The 25,377-nt window shown below is 34.1% G+C and overlaps 3 protein-coding genes and 1 long non-coding RNA gene across 10 annotated transcripts; 1 reads left to right on the top strand and 3 right to left on the bottom strand.

Annotated features, from left to right (window-relative positions):
* Positions 1-1,027: 1,027 nt before the first annotated feature.
* On the top strand, positions 1,028-5,338 carry LOC107810776 (uncharacterized). Of its 7 annotated transcripts, none has more exons than XM_075236701.1 (5): positions 1,028-1,234; positions 1,353-1,456; positions 2,623-2,815; positions 2,959-4,851; positions 4,989-5,338. In XM_075236701.1, exons 4-5 carry the CDS (start codon positions 2,974-2,976, stop codon positions 5,025-5,027), a joined length of 1,917 nt encoding a protein of 638 aa, XP_075092802.1. In that variant the 5' UTR covers positions 1,028-1,234; positions 1,353-1,456; positions 2,623-2,815; positions 2,959-2,973; the 3' UTR covers positions 5,028-5,338. The 7 variants fall into 7 exon arrangements, with proteins under 7 accessions (XP_075092802.1, XP_075092806.1, XP_075092790.1 ...); XM_075236705.1 differs by having other exon boundaries at positions 2,623-2,860; XM_075236689.1 differs by having other exon boundaries at positions 1,028-1,243.
* Positions 5,339-5,873: 535 nt separating this feature from the next.
* LOC107765427 (uncharacterized) lies at positions 5,874-12,274 on the bottom strand. The gene is made up of 4 exons (XM_075236708.1): positions 11,837-12,274; positions 7,283-7,693; positions 7,088-7,195; positions 5,874-6,865 (listed from the first exon to the last, which is right to left on the bottom strand). The coding sequence occupies exons 1-4, from the start codon at positions 12,077-12,079 to the stop codon at positions 6,443-6,445; spliced, it is 1,185 nt and encodes a 394-aa protein (XP_075092809.1). The 5' UTR covers positions 12,080-12,274; the 3' UTR covers positions 5,874-6,442.
* A 691-nt stretch (positions 12,275-12,965) lies between these two features.
* LOC107763875 (uncharacterized) lies at positions 12,966-18,030 on the bottom strand. Its single transcript, XR_001643125.2, has 2 exons — positions 14,517-18,030; positions 12,966-14,417 (listed from the first exon to the last, which is right to left on the bottom strand). It is a non-coding gene; the product is annotated as an uncharacterized LOC107763875 (long non-coding RNA).
* A 1,168-nt stretch (positions 18,031-19,198) lies between these two features.
* Positions 19,199-23,863, bottom strand: LOC107763876 (uncharacterized). The gene is made up of 7 exons (XM_016582381.2): positions 23,452-23,863; positions 21,702-22,290; positions 21,509-21,616; positions 21,051-21,428; positions 20,016-20,426; positions 19,820-19,927; positions 19,199-19,742 (listed from the first exon to the last, which is right to left on the bottom strand). The coding sequence occupies exons 2-7, from the start codon at positions 22,089-22,091 to the stop codon at positions 19,320-19,322; spliced, it is 1,818 nt and encodes a 605-aa protein (XP_016437867.1). The 5' UTR covers positions 22,092-22,290; positions 23,452-23,863; the 3' UTR covers positions 19,199-19,319.
* Positions 23,864-25,377: the final 1,514 nt, after the last annotated feature.

Raw genomic sequence — 25,377 nt, 5'->3', positions numbered from 1 at the left:
TTTTATTTCCTATTGGAGATTGGAATATTATAGCAGCAAAATAAATCTACGAGAGTACTATGTGCAAATTGTGCATTATAACTGTTGAAAAAGAAGAAGTATACAACATACTTTGCACATGTATGGACTTTAGCAGAATGATTTTTGTTCTGTTATTATAAATTTCCCTTTCTTGTGTCGAGTAAATTATTATTTAGTCAAAGGGGGTAATCAATTTTAATAAGATCGAATAGATCCAGCTAACCAGGCTAATTAATGCTCTAATTATTAAAAACCATAGTACTTATATACACCTTAACTCTCCCTAATTATTGCCACAAATCAAAATTCAATGTATTAGGTATCATAAATTGAAATCCACCTTATTACTTAATCCCAATTTAAACACACCTAAATCAAAAAAAGTGTTTGCAATTAAAGTGATGTAGCTAATCATTTACTCCATTCGTCTCAAATTATCTGTCATATTTTTCTTTTACACGGCCCTTAAGAAACATTAATTAAAATAAATTTTTGACTATTTTATCCTTATTTATGTCTTAAGATATAATTTATTTTTATTGAATATTTATTCTATTTATGTGGCATTTCCATCTTCAAGAACAATTACTACTAAGGATAAACTAAAAAAAAATTAATTTTATCTTAAACTTCTAAAATAATAAATAATTTGAGATAATTATTTTTAAAAATTACGAATGATAATTTGAGGCGAAGGTAGTAACCTCTTCTCTTCTTGATAGTGGGCAAAAAGATATTTTTTTGCCAAAAAAGTAGTCCCCTAATTATTACTACAAAGAATCATGTAGAGAATGAGGTGTCCAAGAAACTGGAATAATACATGTATGATTATAGACCAATTATTTAGAAAGACAAGTTGAGGGGTCAGAAAATAAATAAAATTCTATTTCCCAAGATTACACACTTAAATGCATGACAATGATGCATGTGAATGACTAAATGACTATGACTTTTGAGGGCCCTAACCTTTTTAAATAAATGCCTATCACATGATCCAAAAACCAGTAACCAAAAGGCTAAGTCAAAAATATCAGTAAACTTAGGAACGTATTGATTCTTTTTAGCTAACTTCAAGTTGTTTATTTGAATTTAAAAACAATATTTGGTACAGTATTTGCTATAGTTTATAAGTGTTAAAAAAACAATTTAGTGGAGTTTCTCCATTGACGCAAGGTAAGTTAAGTTCTCAAGGAGAATACAGACATTAGTATATGTAAGTGAGGTTAGTCCTTTATTCTTGTCTCTCTGTATGAGCTCATCTCTATTGTTTTTCTGTCTCTTTTTTTTTTCTCTCTCTTAGCTCATATCTTTTTTTTTTTTTTTTTTTAAAGATTTGTGATTCTTGGGTGTTTTACAGCTATGTATACATAGCGTTTATGCTCATTCATTTATCCTAGAAAGTCATTTGCAGTTCAAGATCAGCCATTTATCAGAGGTACTCTGAATTTCTCACTGTATTATTCATTTTCCTTAAAAGAATGTATTTTCATTGGTTATACTATCTTGATTTCTTGGGGTGTTTGCTAATTTTGTTGAGAGATATTTGTTGCTGAATTGGTATGATTTATTTTCCATTTGATGCCTTAGAATTGTTTATAATTACAAGGAACTCCCAAGCCTTAATCTTTTTTGTATCTTGCAACCCAGGAAGAAAGAAGAGGGTGTGGTGGGTTTTGGTTTGGGGGGGGGGGGTTGTGTAGGGGGGGGGGGGGACTTCCTTTATATTCAGTTTGGGTGTTTCTTTGGGTAGGTATGCTACATGTAAAAATGGAGATTATGGGGTTTGGGAAGATGGGGTGGTAATGCATTAAGGTAAAACACTTGGATTGATAACAATATTGGTTCAGATAGCAAAACAGAGTGCAAGTAAATTTGAGTTTTTTAAATTTAGGCTTGTGGAAGTTAATCTTTCTTTTATTGAACTATTTTTTTATTTTTTTTTATTTTTTTTTTACTTTTAGAATAAGCAAAACACCAGAAATAGGGCTAACCATATTGGTAATTTTCGAAGTAAATGGAATTTCTGAGTCTGTGAATCTACCGTCCTATTGTCAATCCAAGTATCAAAAGGTGACATGGTTGGAACTTATATTTAGTAGACAGGGAGATTGCACTATTTAGGTTGGTTGAGAGGTAGAATCATTAGTGAATATAAATGAGTTTAATTGGTTGTAGTTGAAATTAAAGCTAGTTGGCAAAAACTCATGAACTACATGACAATTCCTTCTGTTTTTGCCCCATCTGTTACCATTTTTCTCTAAATGAAGTGGCTAAGAATCAAAAGAAAGAATCCTTATATGACAGTATAAAACCTTCAACATTTCCAGCTTCCTGATCCTACCAATGGATGTAAAGAAACATGTTTGGTGCCAGCTGCAAGCACAAACTGGTTAATTCGATGTGTCTTTAACAAGAGACTTATATTGGGTTATGTGTTTGTCTGGAGTATGTTTATGAGTATTTGTAGTCTGGTCAAAGGATTTATATAACCGTCATCAACTAACTTGGGATTTAGGGGTAGTTAGATTGATTGATTGATTGTTGCTTCTCCTAGAAAAGAGACAGAAGTAAGCTGATATATACAAACTTGGATTGTCTCAGTTAGTTGTTGGAAGGAGTAAAATCAGTCTGCATTGATTCATTCATCAACTGTTACAAGGAGTAACATCAGTCTGGGAAAATGTAGCAGCTGGTTGAAATAGTGTTTTATTACAAAGTAAAAAAAGGCAGCCCGGTGTACCAAGCTCCCGCTATGCGCGGAGTCCGGAGAAGTGCCGGACCACAAGGGTCTATTGTACGCAGCCTTACCCTGCATTTCTGCAGAGACTTTTATTACAAAGTATTTTGTTGTTATTATTGGGGAATGTGTCATTTGTTATATTGTCCATATTGTTGAACATAGCAGTAAGTTTAACAGTTTGATGGTTATATCTGCAGAAATAAGGTGTTTGTATGTTGCTGAAGAATTTCATGGAGGATAAGCAACTGAATTTGAGTCAACCCTTTCTGTCAGTAAGACGAGTCTCTCCAACATCGGCTTCTGGGAGAGATGAGACGAAGAAAACTGAATATTCTCTCCCCACCGTAACTCATCCTCCTCGTTACAAATCAGAACTGAAGTCAGGTCCAGTGAGGAACCCAGGAGTTGTACCTTTCCTCTGGGAACAAAGCCCTGGAAAACCAAAGTATGAAAGCAAACGGCAAATTCGTGCTTCTGATAAACCACCTATTGCCCCGAGACTTCCCCCAGGGAGAAAACTAAAAGATAACCAGGATTCTGATAATGCCCGTGAGAGTCAAAACGTTAGTAAGGGCCAAATAGGAAATGCTCAACATTCCTCGCCGAGCTGCATGAACTTGGACGAAAAGACGAAGAAGATTGATAGTATTGACTGCTCAAAAGAAATTAAACAGGATAAGGAAAAAAGTGAATCAGGGGATGGTGATGAAGCATACATGGATGCCCCTGATAAGCTTTCGAGAACTGAATCATTCTTTCTGAATTGTAGCATAAGTGGCTTAAGTGGATTAGACGAGCCAGAAGCAAAACCATTTAGTACCTCGTTAACAGATCCACAAACTAGAGATTTCATGATTGATCGGTTTCTGCCAGCAGCCAAGGCGATGGCTTCAGAAAAGACTTTAGAAATGCCTCACTATGCGCCCAGGAAGCAACAAGCTGTTCAGGAGCAACCAAGACAACTGAAGAAGGTAGTAAATGGGGATAAACGGCCTCAACTGCGTTATGGACCTAGTTTTGCACGTCGTTATTCCCAATTTCATGATAACGGCGAAGAAGAAGAAAGCGATGATGACAGTTATGATGATGGAAATCTACCTTATAAAGTTTGTGGATTACTGCCTCGTTTTTGCTTGAAAAGTTCATTTTGTCTTCTGAATCCTGTACCTGGTATGAGTGTACGAACTCGAGTGCCCATATCTCCTGCCAGTAGAACACGAACTGGATCATCATCTACCGCTTCTTGTAGCGGATCCGAGAATGAGGATAAGAATGATGTGAATGGCAGGGACATTTCTGCCTATGCTAATGATCCTTCTCAGAACTATGTAAATAAAGCAATCCCTGGCTCTAATGAAGAAGGAAATAATCCAGAGCCAGTTTGCTTGGGGTTGCAGAAGAATACCAGAAATAGCTTTCCTTATCGGAACGATGCAAGAATAGCGGATTTAGAAACTCCTCTGGCCGAGAAAACTCTGCATGTAGATATTGTACATAAGGTGGAATCTCCAATTATGAAATCATGTTCTGCTACAATGGAGAGACCATTTAACTTACATGATCAGGACCATGAGATTCTTAAAAAGACAACAGAACAAAAGCACTTGGTAGATTCTTCGCTTAGCTATTTTACTAATCCTGCGGAGGATAGAACGTCACAGCAAAATACTCAAAAGGAAGTTTCCTATCCACCATCATCAGCAGAAAAATTGAACAATGGAGGGGAAATGATGGCACTGTTGGTTTCTGGACAAGCTCAAGACCATTACCAGGACGCAGTCACCTCAACAAAGCCAAAGAATGATGTTAAGCGCAGTACAAGAAAGAAAAATGTTAAAAAAGAAAAGTTAGAGAACTCAAGCGTGGTACACTCGATGCTTCCTGCCCCCCCTCCTTTACCAAAATCTCCTTCAGATTCATGGCTTTGCCGTACTTTGCCTTCACTATCCACAAAATATGCATTGTCAAGATCATATGTTGGGACAGGAATAAGTCCTGAAAAACAATCTTGTAAGACACTATCCACTGATCCCAAGTGGGAAACAATTGTTAAAACAACGGGACATCAACAGTATCCGCGATATTCTGAGGTAAACACTCCCTCCCTCTCTCTCTCTCTCCCCTCAAGTTTGTGCACTTGTCTTTTCAACACCCCCACCCCCACCCCCACCCCCACCCCAACCGAACTTTTCTCTTTCTGTTTTAACATTTATCTCCAATTTACCAGGAACGGATGGCTTTGACACCTATACCAGAAGCTCAATAGAAGACGTAGAGGCTTTTCTGAAGTCGTCTGATTGTTTCCCATGCTTTCCCGCGTAAAATGAAATAGTTTCTCGGGTAAATCAATCAGTACAACATGTTGCAAGATGATTGATAATATTCAGTTTTGGTCGATTCTACACTTCCTTTGTCCAGCTATAATGGGTTTGTAACTGTAAGTTTTATGCCCAATTCATAATATACTGTAATTACAGCACGGAATAAAAAGTCTTTGTACAGGTAAACATGAGAGTCAATCAACATGAATCCCCTATATGATTGATTTATAATAAGAAGGTTTCTGGTTTACATGTATCCGTTCTATCTTCTCTGCTCTTTAAGGTTGGCATCCTGCAAACTCTGTTTGTTGATCATACTTGTCCAAGTCAATGCACTGTATTACAGAAAATCCTTTTTATGCTGTTTGGCTCAGTTAGCACACTGGTTGAACACTCAACAGTGGTTGGAAACAGCCTCTTGCAGAAATGTAGGGTAAGACTGCGTACAATAGACCCTTGTGGTCCGGTCCTTCCCCGGACCCCGCGCATAGCGGGAGCTTAGTGCACCGGGCTGCCCCTTTATAGGACCTCAATTACAATGAATCAAACTATTAAACTTTAAATTATCCACCCGATGACAACAACAACAACAAACCTAGTGTAATCCCACATGTGTGGTTTGGGGAGGGTAGTGCGTGCGCAGACCTTACCCCTACCTTGTGGAGGTAGAGAGACTGTTTCCGATAGACCATCGGCTCAAGGAACAGTGAAATTCACCCGATGACACCATATCCCATTAAACTTCAAAAGCTTTAAACATAAATATAAAAGTTTCAACCACAACATCCAAATACATTTCAAACTACTGAAGCTGCAATAAAGTACTAACATCCTAATTACATCAAACTAGTAATAAGTGTTCAGAAAATACCTAAGTTGCTCTGACATGGCAGTTTAGGTGCCGCACCCGTGTCGACACGACACTAGTATGGGTGTGGGTATGTGATCCGTACCGGATTTGGTCAAACAATTTTGAGTACTTTAACCATGACAGACAGAAAAAATCGAGACAAAATACAATTTGATTACCGAAATCAGAACTAAAACTAGGATAAATTTGAAGAAAATAACATATCTTATCTAGGAAATCAATCTTTTGTTTATCTACAACTTGAGAATAAAAAGGAAATCCACACTTTACAAGCTATACGTAAGTATTCCACAAAATTTCTCATAAATTAAAGAGATTTTTATATTTTTTAATTATTTATAGCCGGATCCCCGCACCCGTATCCGTACTAGGATCTGTATCCCCGAATCATAGAATTTACATCTTGAAAGATCCGACCTCTAGATCCGCACCCGTGTCGGACACCCGCACCCATGTCCGAGCAACTTGGAAAAACACAAGGACATGAAACTAGACATCATTATCGCCAGGGGCAACATCATTTACTGGCTTACTGTTATCAAAGTCGGTCTGTGGAGAAAGGGGTAAACGAATATTATTATTCTCGACAGACTTCACCATCCACTTAACTTGAGCCTTGAGGCGTTTTATATCTTTGTCAATGCGCTTGTAATCATCGTTCTTTTCTTGCAGAGACATTTGACTTAACTCCAACAGCCTCTGTGTTATCTCTAACTGTCTTTGCGTTGTCACCAACTTCCTTCGTGTTGCCTCCAACTCATCCTCCGACTTATCCTGATTCACAGAGGACTGTGAAGAAGAAGAAGACGCACCAGCAAATCTGGACGAATGACGGTTGATTGAACGCTGCCCATCTTGATCGCCGATCGATCGACTCCGGGTGTACTTCTCCAAGCTTTGTTTATACTCATTCTGCAGGAAAAGCGATGACTATTATTATATAAAGGGCAGCCTGGTGCACCAAGCTCTCCTATGCGCGGGGTCAGTGGAAGGGCCGAACTACAAGGGTACGCAGTCTTACCCTGCATTTCTGCAAAAGACTATTCCCACGACTCAAACCCATGACCTCCTACTATTACTATTATTATATTAACTTTTAAAGAAAACGAAATAAGAGAAATGTTTGGATCTTACATATGCTTGCTCAGCCTGCGATTCAACCCAAACCTTTTTACCATCCTTCTTTTTCTTTGTGTGGGTCTCATGAAAGACCTCATCACTAGACCCATATCTCTTGTAAACCTTTTCATGCAAAAGAAATAATAGGAGTTCATTGGAAGTTCCAACGAATATAATTGAAAACAAATATAAATATTTCAAGAATGTTACCAATCTCTTTCTACTCCTCATAGTGACTAAACCCTCGGTGTGCAACGAGCCATCCTTTTTAGATGTTCGGGCAGCCTTTGCCTGGGAGGTCTTCCACTGAATGACCTTACTATCGCTAAAATTTTGAAAATGCGCGCTGACACTAGGCTTGAACTCTTCATGAGCAGTCCGCAAATGATATTTTTCTTTGAATCCCTCTTTATAAAGATGAAATTTAACAATCTCTGGTTTCAACAACTTTCTACACTTGCAATTCCCACAAAGACATCTAATCGTGCCTTCATCACCAAATTGAGAAAGCGACTTGGCATAGTCAATAAACTTAGCTACCCATAGTATAAATTCTTCATTCAACCATCCGCGATTAGGATAATTTCTATTATACATCCATCTATGTTGTTCAGGTTCCATCTGCACAATCAAGAAAAAAAGGACAAGATAATTCACTTCTTAAATTTTTCAATAAAGCAATCTTTTGATATTTATTCTCAATTATTGCTATTCAACCCATATATCCTAAATTTATTATTCTAAATGCTTTGTTTTAACGGCACTACACGTTTATTAAATATTAAAATGAATGCGACTTTATAATTAGCTGTAAAGTTTTTGGTGTATTAAAGAATATCCGCTAAAGAAAATTTCACTTTAATTTACATACTTCTAAACTAGAAAACCAATCCCAACAATACAGTAGAAAATTTTCATCAACTAAATGGAATTGGAAACTCAACAATTTTCACAAAGACAACAGAAAACTATAAATATCAATTCAAATAAGTAGCACAAATCAAAATTCTATTTTTAGTCAATTACTTCCCATGCCTCATATTATCTGTCATATTTTTCTTTTACACTCTCCTTAAAAAATATTAATTAGGAAGGGATTAAACTATTTTACCCTAATTTATATCTTAAGATAAAATCTCTCTTCATTGAATATTTATTATATTTATGTATTATCTCCATCTTCAAGAACAATTATTACTAAGGGTAAAAAAGAAAAAATATAATCAATTTTGTCTTGAACTTCTAAAATGACAAATAATTTGAGACAACTATTTTTAGTAACCAGAACTAATAATATGAGACGGAGGGAGTACTTTCGAGCAAAAAACTATGTCCTAATTCCACATGCGTAAACAGTAAAAACAATAAATTAAATTACCATATATAAACTAAATCCTAAAGACTAAACATCAAAATTAATACTTAACTAGTATTAGTACCCGCGCGGATGCGCGGAAACTAACCATGTCACATATTTGAGTTATTTAGATTATATGTAAATAATCTTAAAATTTAAATCTTCTCGATAAATATAGATAATCATTGAATATTAATTAAGCAACACTACATGAAAAAGATTAATCATTTCTCAAATCTCCTAGTTATAATTCTATTTTTCTTTTTTGGTACAATTTTCGTCGGTGTCATTGGATCCTAAAAATAGTCAGGAAGCAAAATAATAACTCATATTTATGGCAAACACAATATTCAAAGGCTGAGACTATGAAGGACTCTTTAGATATGACTTGACTCTTTTACTACTACTTGAACTCTTATTTGGTGTGTTGATAAACTTAATATCTTTCAAAAAATATTTCTATTTTAAAATTTCAGTTTCTAAAACTTTATTTTTCAATAATTATTATTTTTATAATAATATAAGTGAAAATATTATCCTAATTCAAAACTCATTTTAGTCGGCTATCTAAAAATTTAAAAAATTCTTTAGCCAATGAATTTTCCCCCCCCAGTATGACTCCATTTTTGATATTTGATATTAACCATGTTAAATATCTGAGGTATTTGAATTATATGTAAATAACCTTAAAATTTAAACCTTCTAGATAATTATAGATAACCCTTAGATATTAATTAAGAAACAATACATGAAAAAAGACTAATATTTTCTCAAATCTCGTAGTGATAATTTTATTTTTGTACCATTCTCATTGGTGTCATTGGAACCTAAAAATTGCCACAAAGCGAAATAAAAACTCGTATTTATGGCAAAGCATAAAGGTTGACACAATATAAACAATTCTTTGGTTACGACGTGACTCTTTTACTACTACTTAAACTCTTATTTGGTATGTTGTTATCTTTCAAAAAATATTTCTATTTTGAAATTCCAATTTCTAAAACTTTATATATATTTCAATAATGATTATCTTTATAATGATGCAAGTAAAAATATTATCCTTAATTTAAAATTTACTTTAATTGGCTATCTAAAAATTTAAATAATTCTTTAGCCGGTGAAACTTTATTTCAGTATGACTCCATTTTGAGTTTATCGATATCTCTATCCACAGATTGTGAATTTTGAATACCTTATATATACAGATTTTTTATTTTTTAAATCATTAAATGTTAAGTTCGTTGATTGTCATTATATAACATTACATATATTGTCTTAAAATTGCCAAGTAGTTTTTTCTCTACACCATACTTGGCTTAACCTCAATGCAAACTACGCAAATTGCATTTAAATTCAAATTCGAATATCATATCAGTTTGTTAGTAATAGTAATTTTTTTAAAACGGCACACAATGTGAATTAAGAAAAATATTCTACGATATCCCTATTTTATAATTTATGTATTTGAGTTGAAAAAAATATTTGAAATCAATGAGATCAGCTTCCAAATTTTTTATACTTAACAAAGATGAAACAGAAGAAGAAATTCGTTGTCATCTCTTATTTATGGTTTTAGATTTTTCATACATTTTTTTTCTATATTTATTTTCTTTTATCTTTTTTTTTTATGTCTTTCTTTCTTTTATTACAAAAAGTTAATTTATTTCGCTATAAAAAGATGAGTTCTAATTGAAATTATCTACATAAGAACTTTATTTATATTTTTAGTCTTTGATTGAAATTCTTTCATATTTTTCTTTTGGCTTTATCTAATCAACCTAAATAGGTGCTCTCACAAAAAAATTAAATGATGGGTAATTTTAAATATAATTCATATATAATATGTGTATAATCGTGTGTTGTAGGTATATCATCTATGTATATTAGCTATAAAAAGAAACAATAAATCTGACCGATATTTATGTAAATATTTCATAAGATTTCGGTTTCTTGATTTTATCCATGATATGACTTCTATTATAATAATTTTAAAAAAATTCTACTAAAATTCAAAAATATCTTATCTTTTTATTTTTAAAATTACATTATATTTTAAAAAATAATTCCATTTCGAAATAATTTGTTTACATTTTAAAAAAATCACGCCATACCAATTTTTTTAAAATATACTTTTTGTTATGCTTGAAAATCGCTATAGAAACTATCAATTAGAAAGAAATATCCCTCTTGTTGAATTCGAGAAAAAAATCTTTCACATAATCTAATGATTCAAAACTAATATTCTTCATCGAAAAAAATATTATACCCTTGCAATGTTGGCTTGACTGCAACTAAATGAAGAGGTTTCAGCTTATATCCTTCAATTCCTAGAAGGTGCTAAATTGAAATTAATGATAGCAATTGTATAGCCAAAGTTTTGTTATTTGTTTGATGTAGATTTATACAAATTGACTCTTCAAACAAACATTTTTCAAAAGGGAAAAAAATAACTTTTTTTGAATATTGACTGATTTTTGTGTTGTTTCTTTCTCCAGCATGTAGGTTTACTTCATTATATATGTAAGTAAACTTTTATTAGATTTTTAAACTCTTTTTTGTTATCTGGATAAACATAGACGTGCACCCTATATATAACATTTATTTTAAAAGAAATTCGCTTTATTCAAATCTAGATATAGTGTTTTAAAGAACTATAATTATAGGGTTTTAAATGTGAAAGGATTCTATAGTTATATGGAGTAGTTTTTTTCTTTTTTGCCAGAGGCGAAGTAGTATTTAAATAATTAGAAAAGATAACAAAAGTTCCTAACATGATTGCATATGATGATTAACCGAATTAAGTATAATGACAGAAGATAAATTTCTTTTTTATTTTAATTTTAATTTAAAAACTTTATCTATAAATTCAAAATTATCCTTTAATTCAAATTCAATATATATATATATACACACACACACGCACACACTCTTGTATTTCTATTTGATTAACATAATCAAATATAGAATAAAGTTATCATATACTATTGGTATTTATTAGCTTGCCACTTGGCTTAACCACAATGCCAAATATATATGGTAACTTTATTCCTTTAATATATATATATATATATATATATATATATATATATATATATATATAAACAAAATATAATACATATAAACTAAACCCAAAAAAACCAAAAATCTATACAAACAAATAAACTAAAACAGATATCACCACTAAATTACCTAAATAATAAACTAAAAAAAAACGCTGATACAGATCTGAAACTAAAACATCTAAATAAATATCTAGATAGATCTCAAAATTAAACATCTATATAAACAATAAACAAAATTACCACATGCAAACTAAATCCAAAAACTAAACATCTATATAAACAAATAAAAAACAAATCGGAGAAAAATAAACCGCTGAATACAGATCTGGAAAAGGAAAAGCTTACCTGAGTGGAGGAGGAGGCTGCCGGTGGAGGTGAAAGTTGAGAAAGGGAGAAATGACCGAAGAAAAAAGAAAAAGAAAAATGAGAAAGAACGAGGGTTTCGTCCGTTTTATAACAAGTATTTTCCGAGGGGAACCGTGGGTCACTCCGCCAAAAATTACTTTTATTAATCTTCGTACTTTGCCTTGGTCGGAGCGCCTTATTTCCGACCGAAGCCGTCGGTCGGTTGAAATTTTTTAGTTTCATATAAATAATCGTGTTTTCCGTCCAAGCTCACTGAACTGCTGAGACCTTCCAATTTTAGGAAGGCTAGAATGGTTAGGAATCACAACAAAAATGGTCCAGAACAATGAATTCAGGCTCAATGAAAACTCTCAGAAATTATAAAGACTATGAATTTTTCTCAGTCAATCATGTAACGTGATTCGTTATTATTGGAAAGTATTCACGAGGAAAATTATTACTTTTATTTGCAAAGTGAATGATAAGCAAACAATGTTTTCTTTATCTTCCTCAAAAGTTAGAAAAAATACTAAATTATGTGACATGATCCTTATCAACCGTTATAATTCTGGTGTTCTAGGTAGGAGATTGAGTCCTCAATAAATATGCATTCTACAGATATAATAGAGAAGTAAGAATGGCTATGTTCTTGGTTTCTTCTTTGGATGGTGATGATATCTGTAGTGAATTGCTTACTCTAAAAGCCTGTTCTTGCTCTGCCTTATCGTTTTCTCAGTTTTAGTAGCGTCAATAGTGGAAATTGCATGTCGTGATCATCTTGAAAAAGACTTGACTCCATCTAAGACGAAAAATAAAATCAAGCTAAAGCCCATTAGTACTCATGTTTCTGATTGAGGAAGTACTGGTAGCAAAATAGTGTGTATTTTGGTGGTGCTGGTGGTTTTGGCGGCCAAGGGCGAATCCAACATATAACTTTTATCCGAAACCTGGATTTTCGGTATAAAATTCATTAAAATAACTGAAAAAATTGAGTTATGAACCCATAACTCAAACAAGGTGATGGGTTCAATAGTTGAAGTCAAAATCTTGAATTCTAGATCCACCTCTGGTGGCGGCTATGGCGTGGTGGCTGCGGTGGTGGTGGCTGAGTGACGGTAAACTTTTGATATTTTATTTTTTGGTAATAATTGCGAAATATTACCATTAATAAACCAAATGATTCTTTACAACCTGTTGGAGCGATCAGTATTATAACCACCTCCTAGGAAGTGTTACAATCTCTGAATCTCCGAAACAACAAACAAACAAACAAACACTAGTTACAAATCCTTTGTATCAAACTCTAACATTTCGTAGCTCTCTTTATATTCCCTATCTATTCTATCCTTTCCCTAATCTCTCTTTGTATCTGCCCTATTACAAAATCTGTATTTACATCTATGTTTCTAAATATTTTTCAGTTTCTTGCTTTCCAAGTATAGTATATAGTTGCTCTCACAATTGCAGCAGCTACCTCCTTGAATTTCTTCCATCTCCTCCTCTTAATCCATCTTATGCTAGTTGCTGGATCTGCTTGTGCTAGTTGAATCCCCGCCCAATTTGTTATAGCATTTCTTACCATTGTGATCCAATTACATGTGGTAAATAAGTGGAGCTGTGTTTCCCTAGTATTTGCTGTACATAGGCTGCATTTGTTATCGGCATTAGGCACTTGTAGTCTCTACAATCTTTCCTTTGTTAGCAACCTCTCTTGATATGCCAACCATAGAATTACTCTTTGTTTAGGCAGCATGATAGCACTCCACACCAGATTTGCAACACTCATTTTTGTAGGATTCCCTAGCAAAGTTAAATAGCTTCTGCTTACAGAGTATTCACCTTTAGTGGTCAGGACATGCTTACCATTCTGATACAAATGCTTCATCATATCTTTAAGGGAAATTATTTTTTTTCCAGTACCAGCTACAATCCCGTGGGGGAGTGTGATTCCGGACATCTCCATTTGTCTTCAAATATACGTCATTTACCCATTTTACCCATAACACATCTTTCTTCACAGCCACTTGCCAAGGCAGTTTGCCCACATATGCTATATTCCATTTCCTGCAACTTTTAATATTAAGCCCCCCATATTTTTTATGCACACACACTTTGTCCCAAGCAACTAATGCCATTTTCCTTCTCTCCTCATTGCCCCCCATAGGTAATCTCTGTATTTCCTGTCGACCTCGTTCAATACACTTTGAGGCAAGATGAAAACTGCGCCCTAGAAATTGTATATAGAGAACAATATTGCATTGATCACTTATAATCTACCAGCATAGGAAAGGTTCTTTGCATAGACTTGCTTTATTCTTGTTGTTATCTTTTCCACCAATTGAAAACACTCTAGTTTATTCTACTTCTTAGATGAAAGGGGCAATCCCAAGTACCTAATAGGCAGTGTCCCTTTTGAGAATCCTGTATACTGCAAGATCCTAGTCTGTTCATCCTCTTCCATGCCAGCTAGAAAGATGTTTGACTTCTCTATGTTTTCCACCAAGCCTGTCACAGCACTAAGGTGGTTTAGTGCTCCCATCATTCTGCTTATAGATGCTAAATTTCCTTTGCAAAAGACCATCTGCAAAAATCAGGTGTGTCAACTTGGTAAACTTACACGAATGATAATATCTGAAGTCCGGCAAGACCAGTACAAACAAAAGTGGTGATAGAGGATCACCTTGCCTCAGTCCTTTTCTACCTTCAAAGAAGCCAAATCCTTCCCCATTAACCTTAACTGTGAATTTTGTAGAGGTTACATAAGTCATGATCAATTGAGTAAATGATCTAAGGAACCCAAATCCATTCAAAGCTTCTTCAATGAAATCCCAACTCACCATATCATATGCTTTCCTCAAGTCAATCTTCATAAGATACCTGAGTGATATCTTTCTGCTGTAGTATCTTAAGAGGTCATGGCATATAAGCACATTGTGAATGAGTGATCTACCCTCAACAAATACTTCCTGATTCTTATCCACAATCAGTGGAAGTATGTCCTTAAGTCTTGCACAGATCATTTTAGATATGCATTTGTAAAGGACATTGCAACAATGATATGGGTCTAAATTGGCTGGCATTCTATGGCATCTCCACCTTAGGTATCAGGGTGATTGATGTTGAGTTGATCTGTTTTAGTAGCTTTCCATTCTCAAAAAATTCCAGTACAGCTCCTACTGCCTCCTCTCCTACCACACTCCAAGTATCTTGGAAGAATCCACTTCCATAGCCATCTGGCCCCGAACTTTTATTTTTATCAATACCAAACATTGCCTCCTTTACATCCTTAGCTGTATAAGGTCTTAGTAATTTCAACTGATCCTCTACAGATAAAACATATCCATTCATTAGAAACTCCCAAATGCATTAGTTATTTCCTTTTCTTTTTCCCCCAGAAGGTCTTTATAGAAGTCCACTAGTATTTGAGTAACAACTTCCTGGTCTGACTGTAGCCTGTCATGTTTTTCCCTTAACTGGATAATAGCTTGTTGCAGCTTCCTATGTTTAATTATGGAGAAGAAATACCTTGTATTATCTTCTCCCAATTTTATCCATGTGGGCTTACTCCCTTGTTGCAGGAATAGCTCAACCAAATACGAGGATCTTTTGAATTTCTGATGTGCGTCTTTTTCCTTTTGCTGTAGTTATTGGTTATGTGGATCCTTTTGTAGTGTTTACTAAACTTGCATCAGAACTTGCCTATCATCTTCCACTTTGGTGAGTATATTTCTGAAATGTTGACCATTCATCTTACTCATATCACTTTTCAACGGTTTCATTTTCCTCACTATCCTCATCATTTGACATTCTTCTATGCTCAAGTTCCATCCAACTTTCACCCTTTCTAGAAATAAAGGATGACTAGACCACACATTACAATATTTGAATGGTTTTCTTCTTTTCTTTGGGGAGTTCGGCAAAGATAACTTCATTGGACTATGATCACTAATCTCCTCAGGCGGGAAAGTAGTGCTGAAGTCAGGCATACTATCCAACCATTCTGAGTTCACAAATATCCCGTCAATTTTTGAGAAAAATCTACTTCCACCATGTTTATCATTCCATGTATACATGCTCCCCTGTTTAGGCAATTCGAGGAGTCCACAGTTCTCCACACATTCATGAAATTCCTTAACCTCCGCCATACTAACTGGATTGCCCCTAATTCGATCATCCATGTACAATACAACATTAAAGTCTCCCATTATAATCTATGGTTGACTAACATTTGCACCCACTACTTCTAAATAATTCCATAAAGGTCTTATTTCCTCTTTAGTGTTGAAAGCATACACCACTGTTAGCATCATTATTTTTTGTAATGATATATACACCACTTCACATGTAATTCATACTAACTATATTCTTCCATTTGGACGGTAGTCTAAGTTAGTCATAGACCCCCATCCTCCAAACAATTTATTAGCTACTTGCTCAATCTTGTTTCCTTTTATTTTGGTCTCCATTAGACCTGCCAAACCAATTCCTTCTCTACTACAAAGGAGTTTTACCTCATTTTGTTTGTTAGGGGCATTGAGGCCCATAACATTCCACCATAAAATATTATTATTTTCCTATGAGATAGGTAAGTCAGTACCTCCCCCTTTCCTATGTGGGCTCCTAGGTAACACTTTGTTAGGCTCTGGCCTATCCATTATCTGGATGAATTCTGTTGACCTCCTTCCTGCTCATGATGTTTTGGTGGATGTTTGATAGTGTTCTAAGGTGTCACCCAAGCTGTTCTTCCTATGTTCTGGTGGTTCTTTACATTGCCTCGAGTTCCTTCTGTGTCCCCTGTAATCTTCTGTGTATTCCCTTTTTCCTCTTCCTTATTTCCATCTGTTGTCCTCTGCTTAGCTTTAGTTGCTGGGATTACATCTTCTTCTATCTAATCTTTTCCTTTTTGATGCTTTGGGGAAGCTGGCTGATCATTTTTCCTTTTCCTGCATTCCTCCTCTGAGTGCCCATATTTGTGGCAACAGGCACACAAGGTAGGTTTCCAATAATATTGCACCTTCTGCTCAATCGGGTTCCCTTTCTCATTTCTGAAAATTACTTTATCCGGTAGATTTGGATCAACTTCCACTTCAATCAATAATCTTGCGAAATTCAACCCCATCTTTTTCTCTGTGTTATGGTCCACCATTATAGCTTTTCTAATAAGACTCCCTATTTTACTCAGACCCTTAAGACTCCAGTATTTGAAATTCAATCCTGGCAATTTCACCCAAATAGGGACTGTATATAGTGCTTCCCTTGTGAACTTCGTATCTGGCTCCCAAAATTTTACAATCAATGGTTTGTTGTCAAAATGATATATCCCTCCTTGGATCACATCATTTTTACCAATAGCAGTATCAAACCAAACCAGTACTATACCATTCTTTAACATAAAGACCTTATTTATTCCATGTTTTCCCTAAATCTTCTGAATATAGCCATTCAATACAAAACAATGATGGGTAAGCTCCTAACACGTAGCATACTATGTCATTTTTCCAGTATTCTATTTCCGTGCTTATATCTTCTAGTTCAATTTCACAGATGGACGACTCACCATGTTTGTCCGGTGAAACGAATTTCAGCTTGAAACCAGCATTCGACACTATTTGCTATATCAAAGTTGTCCCAAATTGATGCCTTCATCTCCAAATCTGCCAATGCTTCCACCTCGTCTGCCCATGATAGTTCACTCTGACTTCCCGATGCTTGTGAGTCCTTCCTCCACTCCGATTGCTCAATTGTATCCACAAATTCCATAGTTTGCCCTAGCTCTATTTCAATGGTTTGTTCCGGTACATCCTCTCGATCAGTGGCGAAAGCAGAAATTTTATTTAAAATGTTTAAACTTGAAATAAGTAAAAAATCCCCGATAAAGGGTGTTCACTATATGTTATATACCATTAAAATCTAATATTTTACCTATATATACAATATAATATTTTGTCAAAGGGTGTCAGTTGACCACCCTTAAGGCTATGTACCTTCGCCCATGCTCTCGATTAACAGTAATTGGTGGTGTTCCTTTCGATTTCTGCTGCCCAGCTCCACTTGCAGCAGATCCCAGAGCTTTGATTGCCTTCGGCGAAGGGATTCTCGTTCTCTTTCCCCCATGGACGCGCACGTTAGTTATCATGCGCCGAGAGAAAGCGAGACCTTAGACTTCTAAGGGTGTATTTGGTACGGAGGAAAATGTTTTCCTAGAAAAAATTTCATGGAAAATGAGTGATGGTTATCACTCATTTTCTCTTGTTTGGTTGGTGAGTGAAAACCTTTTTCCGGAAAATATTTTCTAGTGTTTGGTTAGAGAGTAGAAAATATTTTTTAGAAAAATAATTTTTTATGCTATTCACCTCATCCCCCTTCTCCAAGTCTTAATGTTCCCTGTGCTCTCCCCTCCCCCTCCTCTCTCCCCCTTCAAATATCCAACATTTTCATGACTCTATTTTCTTCAAGAATTTAATTATTCTTCCATAATTCACACAAACCCAAAGGAACTAATGTGTTGCTTTACTATTTTATGCAAAAACAACGTTGAACTTGTGCTCCATAATTAAAAAAAATTTACTCTTTTTTTGGTTGAAAACGAAAGTATTATTTCTACATCATGAAAAGAAAGTACTCATTTTGTTGAAATGAAAGAAAATACTTTTAATACATCATTTTGTTGAAATGAAAGAAAATATATTTCCTACATCACGAAAAGAAAGTACTTTTTTTGTTAAAATAAAAAAAATATTTTTTATATCATGAAAAAAAAATATTCATTTGTTGGAATAAAAAAAAATACTCTATCTATAACATAAAAAGAAAGTACTATTAATAATATTTCTATTTATGTAGTGTGGGGTGGGTGGAGTTGGGGTAGGGTGTGGGGGTGGGTTGGTGGGAATGGGGAATGGGGAATGGGGGAAGGTTGGAAAAGAGTTTTGGAAAATATTTTCCTTCTCTTGATAGAGAAAATATTTTTCTCTAATTGGAGGAAAATGAGTGGAAAATATTTTTCAAAACATTTAAGCCAACCAAATATGAGAAAATTGGACGTACCAAACACACCCTAAATATAAAACTTTTGATATTGCGCCGAAAGTGCTTTGTTAAGTTTCCTTATTATTTTCTTTAGTTTGTCCGCTTTACTTTAATATATGTATGACAATTCCTCACGAAATATCAAAGCCTTTCTCAGTTTTCAGACTCTATAATTTTGACAAATATCTCAAGCACAAGGCGAACAATCTCACTTCCTCTCTAAACCATCTGATTTATGCTGCAAATAATTCCTCAGCTTAGGAAATTTGGAAGCTTTTCTCTTCTTTAGACTCGCATAACAATGAGTCAATGAGTAACATGATAACATCTCTAGGACAAGTCAAATTTCAATTAGGATCATCATCATTTGAATGAGTAACAGAATTCCGCCATCCAAGTAACATTCCAACCAAATAAAACAAGTAAAAGTTCCAAAAATCACAAGTACAATACACTAATTCTTCCCATCGTAGCCGGAGTCAGACACTGGATTAGATCGACAACTGTGCGTGAATTCATGCATTAGTTTCTGCAGTCGATCAAGTTCTAAAAAATCTGCTTCAAACATTTCTGTCACCTCTTGCATTTGTCTCCGCAATGAATCCATCTCTTCTTTTTTCCGCATTGCCTCTAACTTCCTCTGTGTTGCCTCCAACTCACCCTGATTCACAGAGGACTGTGAAGAATAAGAAGCAACAGGCGATCCTGGCGATTGACGACTGAATGAACACTCTGATCCAACGCCGTAGGCTCTCTCCTTATGTAGGCCACCACCAACCTTAAGACAAATGTCCACATTATCAGATGGTTTGCTTGGCCTATCTTGATTGTCGACTGACTGATTCTGAATGTCTTCCAAATTTTGTTTATACTCATTCTGTAAGAAAAGTAATCATAATTATATAAATGAACTTAGTTAAAGAAAACGAAATAAGAAGTTTATTTGGATCTTACACGTTTGCTTGGCCTGCGATTCAACCCAAACCTTTTCTTCATCCTCCTTTTCATGGTGTGTGTTTCCTGGAAGACTTCATGATCACGAGACACAGATCTCTTGTAAGCCTTTTCATGCAAAAGAAAGAATAGGTGTTTATTAGAAATTCATGACTATAGTAAAAAAAAAATAAGATAAATATATCAAATAAGTTACCAATCTCCTCCGGGGAGTTCTCGTGGTAACTAAACCCTCGTTGTGCAACGAGCTGCCCTTTTCAGATGCTCGAACGCCCTTTGCCTTACCACTCTTCTTCTGAAAAGCCTCCTCATTAGTAAAATTTTGAAAATTCATATCCATATTAGGCGCGATCTCTCCATGATCAGTCCAGAAATAATATTTCTTTTTGAACCCCTTTTCATAAAGATGAAGTTTAATATCCTCCGGCTTCAACAACTTTCTGCACTTACACTTCTTACAAGGACACCTAATCGTGCCTTCATCACGAAATTGAGAAAGCGACATTGCATAATCAATAAATCCAGCAACCCCTTGTACAAATTCTTCCCTCAACCCTCCACGATTGGGGTAATTCCTTTTATACATCCATCTACGTTGTTGTTCCATCTACACAATCAAGAAATAAATAATTCACTTCTCAAATTCTTCAATATAACAATCTTTTAGATATTCTCAATTAAATATATATGTTAACTTATAAGGAGCACAACCTTTCGATTTTCTCTAATTAAGTGTCTCACTCCCACATTTTTGTCATGTTTCAGGGTTTTCTGGCTATGTTACGCTAGGCTTTCTCAACAATTGCTACTTGTCCGTGACTAAAGAATTAAAGTTTCAATGCATATCTTTTTAAATTTGATGCTAAATATGTTTTCAGACACTACAATTTTTTCACTTGAATATATTAAGCGCTTCTAAACTAATTAGCCAACGTCAACTATACAGCATAAAATTTTCATCTACTAAATGGAATTGAAAAACGCAACAATTATCAAACAAAGATAGCACAAAACTATAAATATCATTTCAAACAACTATCACATATCGTTTTTACAGATTTTTATCAATTACTTTCACACAAAAAACCTAAATCCTAATAAACTAAATACAGATCTGCAAAAAGGAAAAACAATAAATAAACTACAAGAAAAACATAGAAAAAGAAACACTGAATAAGATCTGAAAAAGGAAAAACAGTAAATACAAAAAAAATAAAAATAGAAAACTTACCTCAGTGACTTTATGCACTAGTTTCTCAAATTGAGCAAATTTTAAACGACCTGCTTCGTGCTTTTTTGTCAGCTTTTGTTGTTGTCTCCGCAATGAATCCATCTCTACCTGTTCCCGCATTGCCTCTAACTGCTTCTGCGCTGCCTCCAACTCATCCTCATTCACTAAAGACTGTGAAGAGGAAGAAGAAGCACCAGACAATCTTGGCAACTGACGAGTGAATGAACACTCTGATCCAACGTCGTAGGCTCTCTCCTTATGTACGTCACCAACCACCTTAATACTAATGTCCGCATTATCAGATGGTTTGCTTGGCCCATCTTGATCGCCGATCGACTCATTCTGTATGTACTCCTCTAAATTCTTTTTGTACTCATTCTGCAAGAAAAGTACAATTATTATTATACAAAAAAAACTTTTTAAAAGAAAACGAAATAAGAAATATATTTGGATTTTACATTTGTTTGCTCAGCTTGAGGTTCAACCCAAACCTTTTTTCCATCTTTCTTTTTCTTTGTGTGGGTCTCCTGGAGGACTTCATCACAAGATACAGATCTCGTGTAAGCCTTTTCATGCAAAAGAAACAATAGGGGTTTAATAGAAATTCATGAATATAGTTGAAAACTAAGATAAATACATCAAATATGTTACCAATCTCTTCTGCTGAGTCCTCACTGTAACAAAACCCTCATTGTGCAACGAGCTGCCCTTTTCAAATGCTCGAACACCCTTTACTTTGGCACTCTTCTTCTGGAAGGCCTCCTCATCAGTAAAATTTTGATAATTCACATCCATACTAGGCTCGATCTCTCCATGAGCAATCCAGAAATAATATTTATCTTCGAAACCCTTTTTATAAAGATGAAATTTAACATTCTCCGGCTTTAAAAACTTCATGCACTTGCAATTCACACAAGGACACCTAATAGTGCCCTCATGACGAAACTGAGAAAGCGACATTGTATAATCAATAAATCCATCAACCCCTTGTACAAATTCTTCCCTCAACCCTCTACGATTGGGATAATTTCTATTATACATCCATCTACGATGTTCAGGTTGCGGACTATTCGACTAGAGGAAGAATCTTTATTAAATAGGATGCCTCCCAAGCGCCGAGGGCCTTTTCGTTGTCATCACTTACCTAGATCGATATGGCTAGTTTTCTAGCGAGATTTCTAGCTTGAATTAAGGCTTCAAAGCCCCTCTCCTCTCTCTGTAACTAGAGAGGTAGGCAAACCTGTAAAATAAGTAAAATCACAATCAAGAAAAAAATAAGTAAAATATTTCACTTCTTAAATTTTTCAATATAAGAATCTTTTAGATATTCTCAACAAGTTAAATTATACGGAGAAAAACCCTTCTATTTTCTTTAATTTAGTGTCTCCCTCCCACCTTTAAATAAAATCATGTTTCAGGTTTTTCTGGCTACCCCATGTTACTTGCTAAGCTTTTCTTATCAACCTTTTTGTTTTCAATAAAGCAATCTTTTAGATATTCTCGACAATTGCCACTCGTCTGTGATTAAAGAATTAAAGTTTCAATGCTTATCTTATATTTGATTCTAAATGCTACTATGTTTTTTCGACACCACAAGTTATTAATAATTAAAATTGAATGTCGTGATGACTTTATAATTTAGAGTCAACTACATATTTTTGGTGTATTGAAGAATATCCACTATAGTTTTTTCACTTGAATGCATTTATACACTTCAAAACTAGCCAATATCAACTATACAACAGAAAATTTTCATCATCAACTAAATGGAATTGAAAGCTCAACAATTTATCACAAAGATATCACCAAACTATAAATATCCATTCAAAAAACTACTCCTTCGGTCCATATTAGTTGTCGTAGTTACTAAATATATCTAGTCCAAAATAGTTGTTATTTTAGAAAATTAAGGTATAATTAATTTTTTTTTTCTATTTTTCCCTTAGTATTAAATGTTCTTGAAAGTAAAAACATTGACTACATAGCGTAAAAAACCTAAAAGTGAAGAGTATTACAGGGTATAGTAGTCAAAAAATACGCTTATTAATAGTTTCTCAGGGACATGTAAAAGAAAAACGGACAACTAAGTGGGCCGGAGGGAGTAGCATAAATCATTTTAACTGATTTTTTTATCAATTACTTTCACATTAAAAACTAAATCCCAATTTCACATGCTTAAACAGTAAATTTAGAATGAACAATAAACTAAATACAGATCTGAAAAAAGGAAAAACAGTAAATAATCTACAAGAAAAACAAAGAAAAAGAAACGCTGAATACAGATTTGAAAAAGGAAAAATAAATTTAAAAAAAAAAAAAGAGAACGAAAAAATAACGCTGAAGCCTGAATAAGATCTGAAAAAGAAAAAAGAATAAATAAAAAAGAAAGAAGAAAATTTACCTCAACGAAGGAGGAGGCTGCCCGGGGGGGGGGGGGTGTGACAGTGGAGGGAGAAGAAGAGAGAAATGGGAGACGCCAGAAATGAGAAAAGAAAAGAGAGTTCTGTCCGTTTTATATCATTTCAATTTCCGACTGAAACTGTCGGTCATTCCATCGGTCGGAAAATCATTTTAAATTATTTCCGACTGAACTCGTCGGAGATATATACACGTTGTATGTATAATATTGATATTTTTCTATAGCAAAATTCCATGAATAATTTGCATTTTTCTAGTAGCAGAGGAAGAGGAAGAGAGAAAAGGAAGAAGTCAGAAATGAAAAGAAAAAGTGGGTTCTGCCCTTTCTATAACATTTCAATTTCCGACCGAAACCGGGAAAATCATTTAATCTTGGTTAGATCGCTTTTTCCGACGAAATGCGTCGGAAATATATACACATGTATATATATGGATTTTTAAATAGGACAATTCCATGAATAATTTGCATTTTTCTAGTAGGGCTAAGAACAGCTGTGACATTCCAATTTTAGGAGACTAGAATGATCAAGATTCACAACAAAATTGCTCGAGAACAATGAATTTAGGCTTAGAGCCTGTTTGCCCAAATTTCCTGGAGGCTAAAATAAAAATACTTTTCAAAAAATTTAAGGTGTTTAGCTGAGACGAAAAGTACGAAAAGTACTTCTGAGCACCGGTATAAGCTATTTTTCTGCTTTTAGAGAAAACTACAAATTTTAACTTTTTCTAAGAAACAGAAATAAAAATAGACAAAAATCTTATAATAAATTTATATTTTCTAAATTATCACTCATTAATTTAATATTTTTCTTTTTTCTTTTCTTTTTCCTTTTTATTTCTATATACCTTTAATCTCTTTTTTATTTTAATCATATTTGTATTCTCTTCTTCCTATTTCTAAGAGTAGATTTTAAAATTATATTGAATTTTATATTTTGACATATTTAAATTATCATATAAACAATAAGTAATATCAAACACTAAATGTTATATCTTTGGAATAACTATATTATATTGATTGGAATTTTTAATTTATATTTTTACTTTACGCTTTATATTTAATTAATTTTTTAAAATAAATTTTTTAATTTATTTTTCTTTTTTAAATAATACTAATTGCAAATTAAATATTTATTGTCTTTTTTCGTAATTTGATACTTAAAAATAATTTTTTTTAAAATTGGCCACACATAATGAGCTTGCAAAAAGCACTACTCAAACGAATTGGTCAAACACAAGCTACTATTGCAAAAATACTTTTGATCAAAAGCAATTTTCAAAATAACCAGTTTTTGGCGCCAAACGGGCTCTTAGCGAAAGATCTCATCCTTAAATAATTATGAAGACTATTCTTGAGAGACAATCTTCATGGTAAATAATTATGAAGACTCTGGATTCTTATAGAAGCAATGGTCAAAGATTTCCAGAAAAGTCATTAAATTACAGTACTATTATTCTCTTTAACGAGGGAAACATTACTTTTTATTGTGAAGAGTTTGAAGATCAACAAACAATTGTCTTTTTGCTCAAAAGTTAGAAAAAATGGCAAAGCTATGTGACATTATCCTAACAAACAGTCGTAATTCTTGTATTATATGTATTGGAAATGAGTCCTCTATAAATGCATTCATGTTCTGCAGATATAACAGTGTAAAAATATAATGGCTAGGTTCTTAGTTTCTTTTTTAGATGGTGATGATAGTTTTAGCAAAGCTGGTGCTAGGATTAGCTACTCTGGAGGCTTGTTCTTGCTCTGCGTTAACATTTTCTCGGTTTTGGTGGTGTCAATGGTGGTATTTTCATGCACTGATGATCCTGAAAGGGACTTGTCTAAGAAGAAAAAGATAATCAAGTCTAAGCCCTCTGGTCGTTGTGTTAGTGGTGCAGCTACTGGTAGCAACATCATGAT

The sequence above is a fragment of the Nicotiana tabacum genome, chromosome 2 (genome assembly GCF_000715075.1).
Source record: "Nicotiana tabacum cultivar K326 chromosome 2, ASM71507v2, whole genome shotgun sequence".
In the NCBI taxonomy this organism is placed as follows: Eukaryota; Viridiplantae; Streptophyta; class Magnoliopsida; order Solanales; family Solanaceae; genus Nicotiana; species Nicotiana tabacum.
The sequence above is the reverse complement of the archived record's forward strand: the minus strand, read 5'-3'. Positions and strand labels throughout refer to the sequence as shown.

What these genes read in the sequence shown, in the direction of transcription:
- LOC107765427 (XM_075236708.1), bottom strand. Translation starts at nt 12,079, where the DNA reads ATGAAACTAAAAAATTTCAACCGACCGACGGCTTCGGTCGGAAATAAG. An exon ending in CAGCCTCCTCCTCCACTCAG is followed by an intron (nt 7,694 to 11,836) that starts GTAAGCTTTTCC and finishes TTGATTGTGCAG; the next exon opens with ATGGAACCTGAACAACATAG. An exon ending in CGCAGGCTGAGCAAGCATAT is followed by an intron (nt 6,866 to 7,087) that starts GTAAGATCCAAA and finishes CTTTTCCTGCAG; the next exon opens with AATGAGTATAAACAAAGCTT.
- LOC107763876 (XM_016582381.2), bottom strand. Translation starts at nt 22,091, where the DNA reads ATGTATAATAGAAATTATCCCAATCGTAGAGGGTTGAGGGAAGAATTT. An exon ending in TAGTGCATAAAGTCACTGAG is followed by an intron (nt 20,427 to 21,050) that starts GTAAGTTTTCTA and finishes TTGATTGTGTAG; the next exon opens with ATGGAACAACAACGTAGATG. An exon ending in ATCGCAGGCCAAGCAAACGT is followed by an intron (nt 19,743 to 19,819) that starts GTAAGATCCAAA and finishes CTTTTCTTACAG; the next exon opens with AATGAGTATAAACAAAATTT.
- LOC107810776 (XM_075236680.1), top strand. Translation starts at nt 2,974, where the DNA reads ATGTTGCTGAAGAATTTCATGGAGGATAAGCAACTGAATTTGAGTCAA. An exon ending in AGTATCCGCGATATTCTGAG is followed by an intron (nt 4,852 to 4,988) that starts GTAAACACTCCC and finishes CCAATTTACCAG; the next exon opens with GAACGGATGGCTTTGACACC.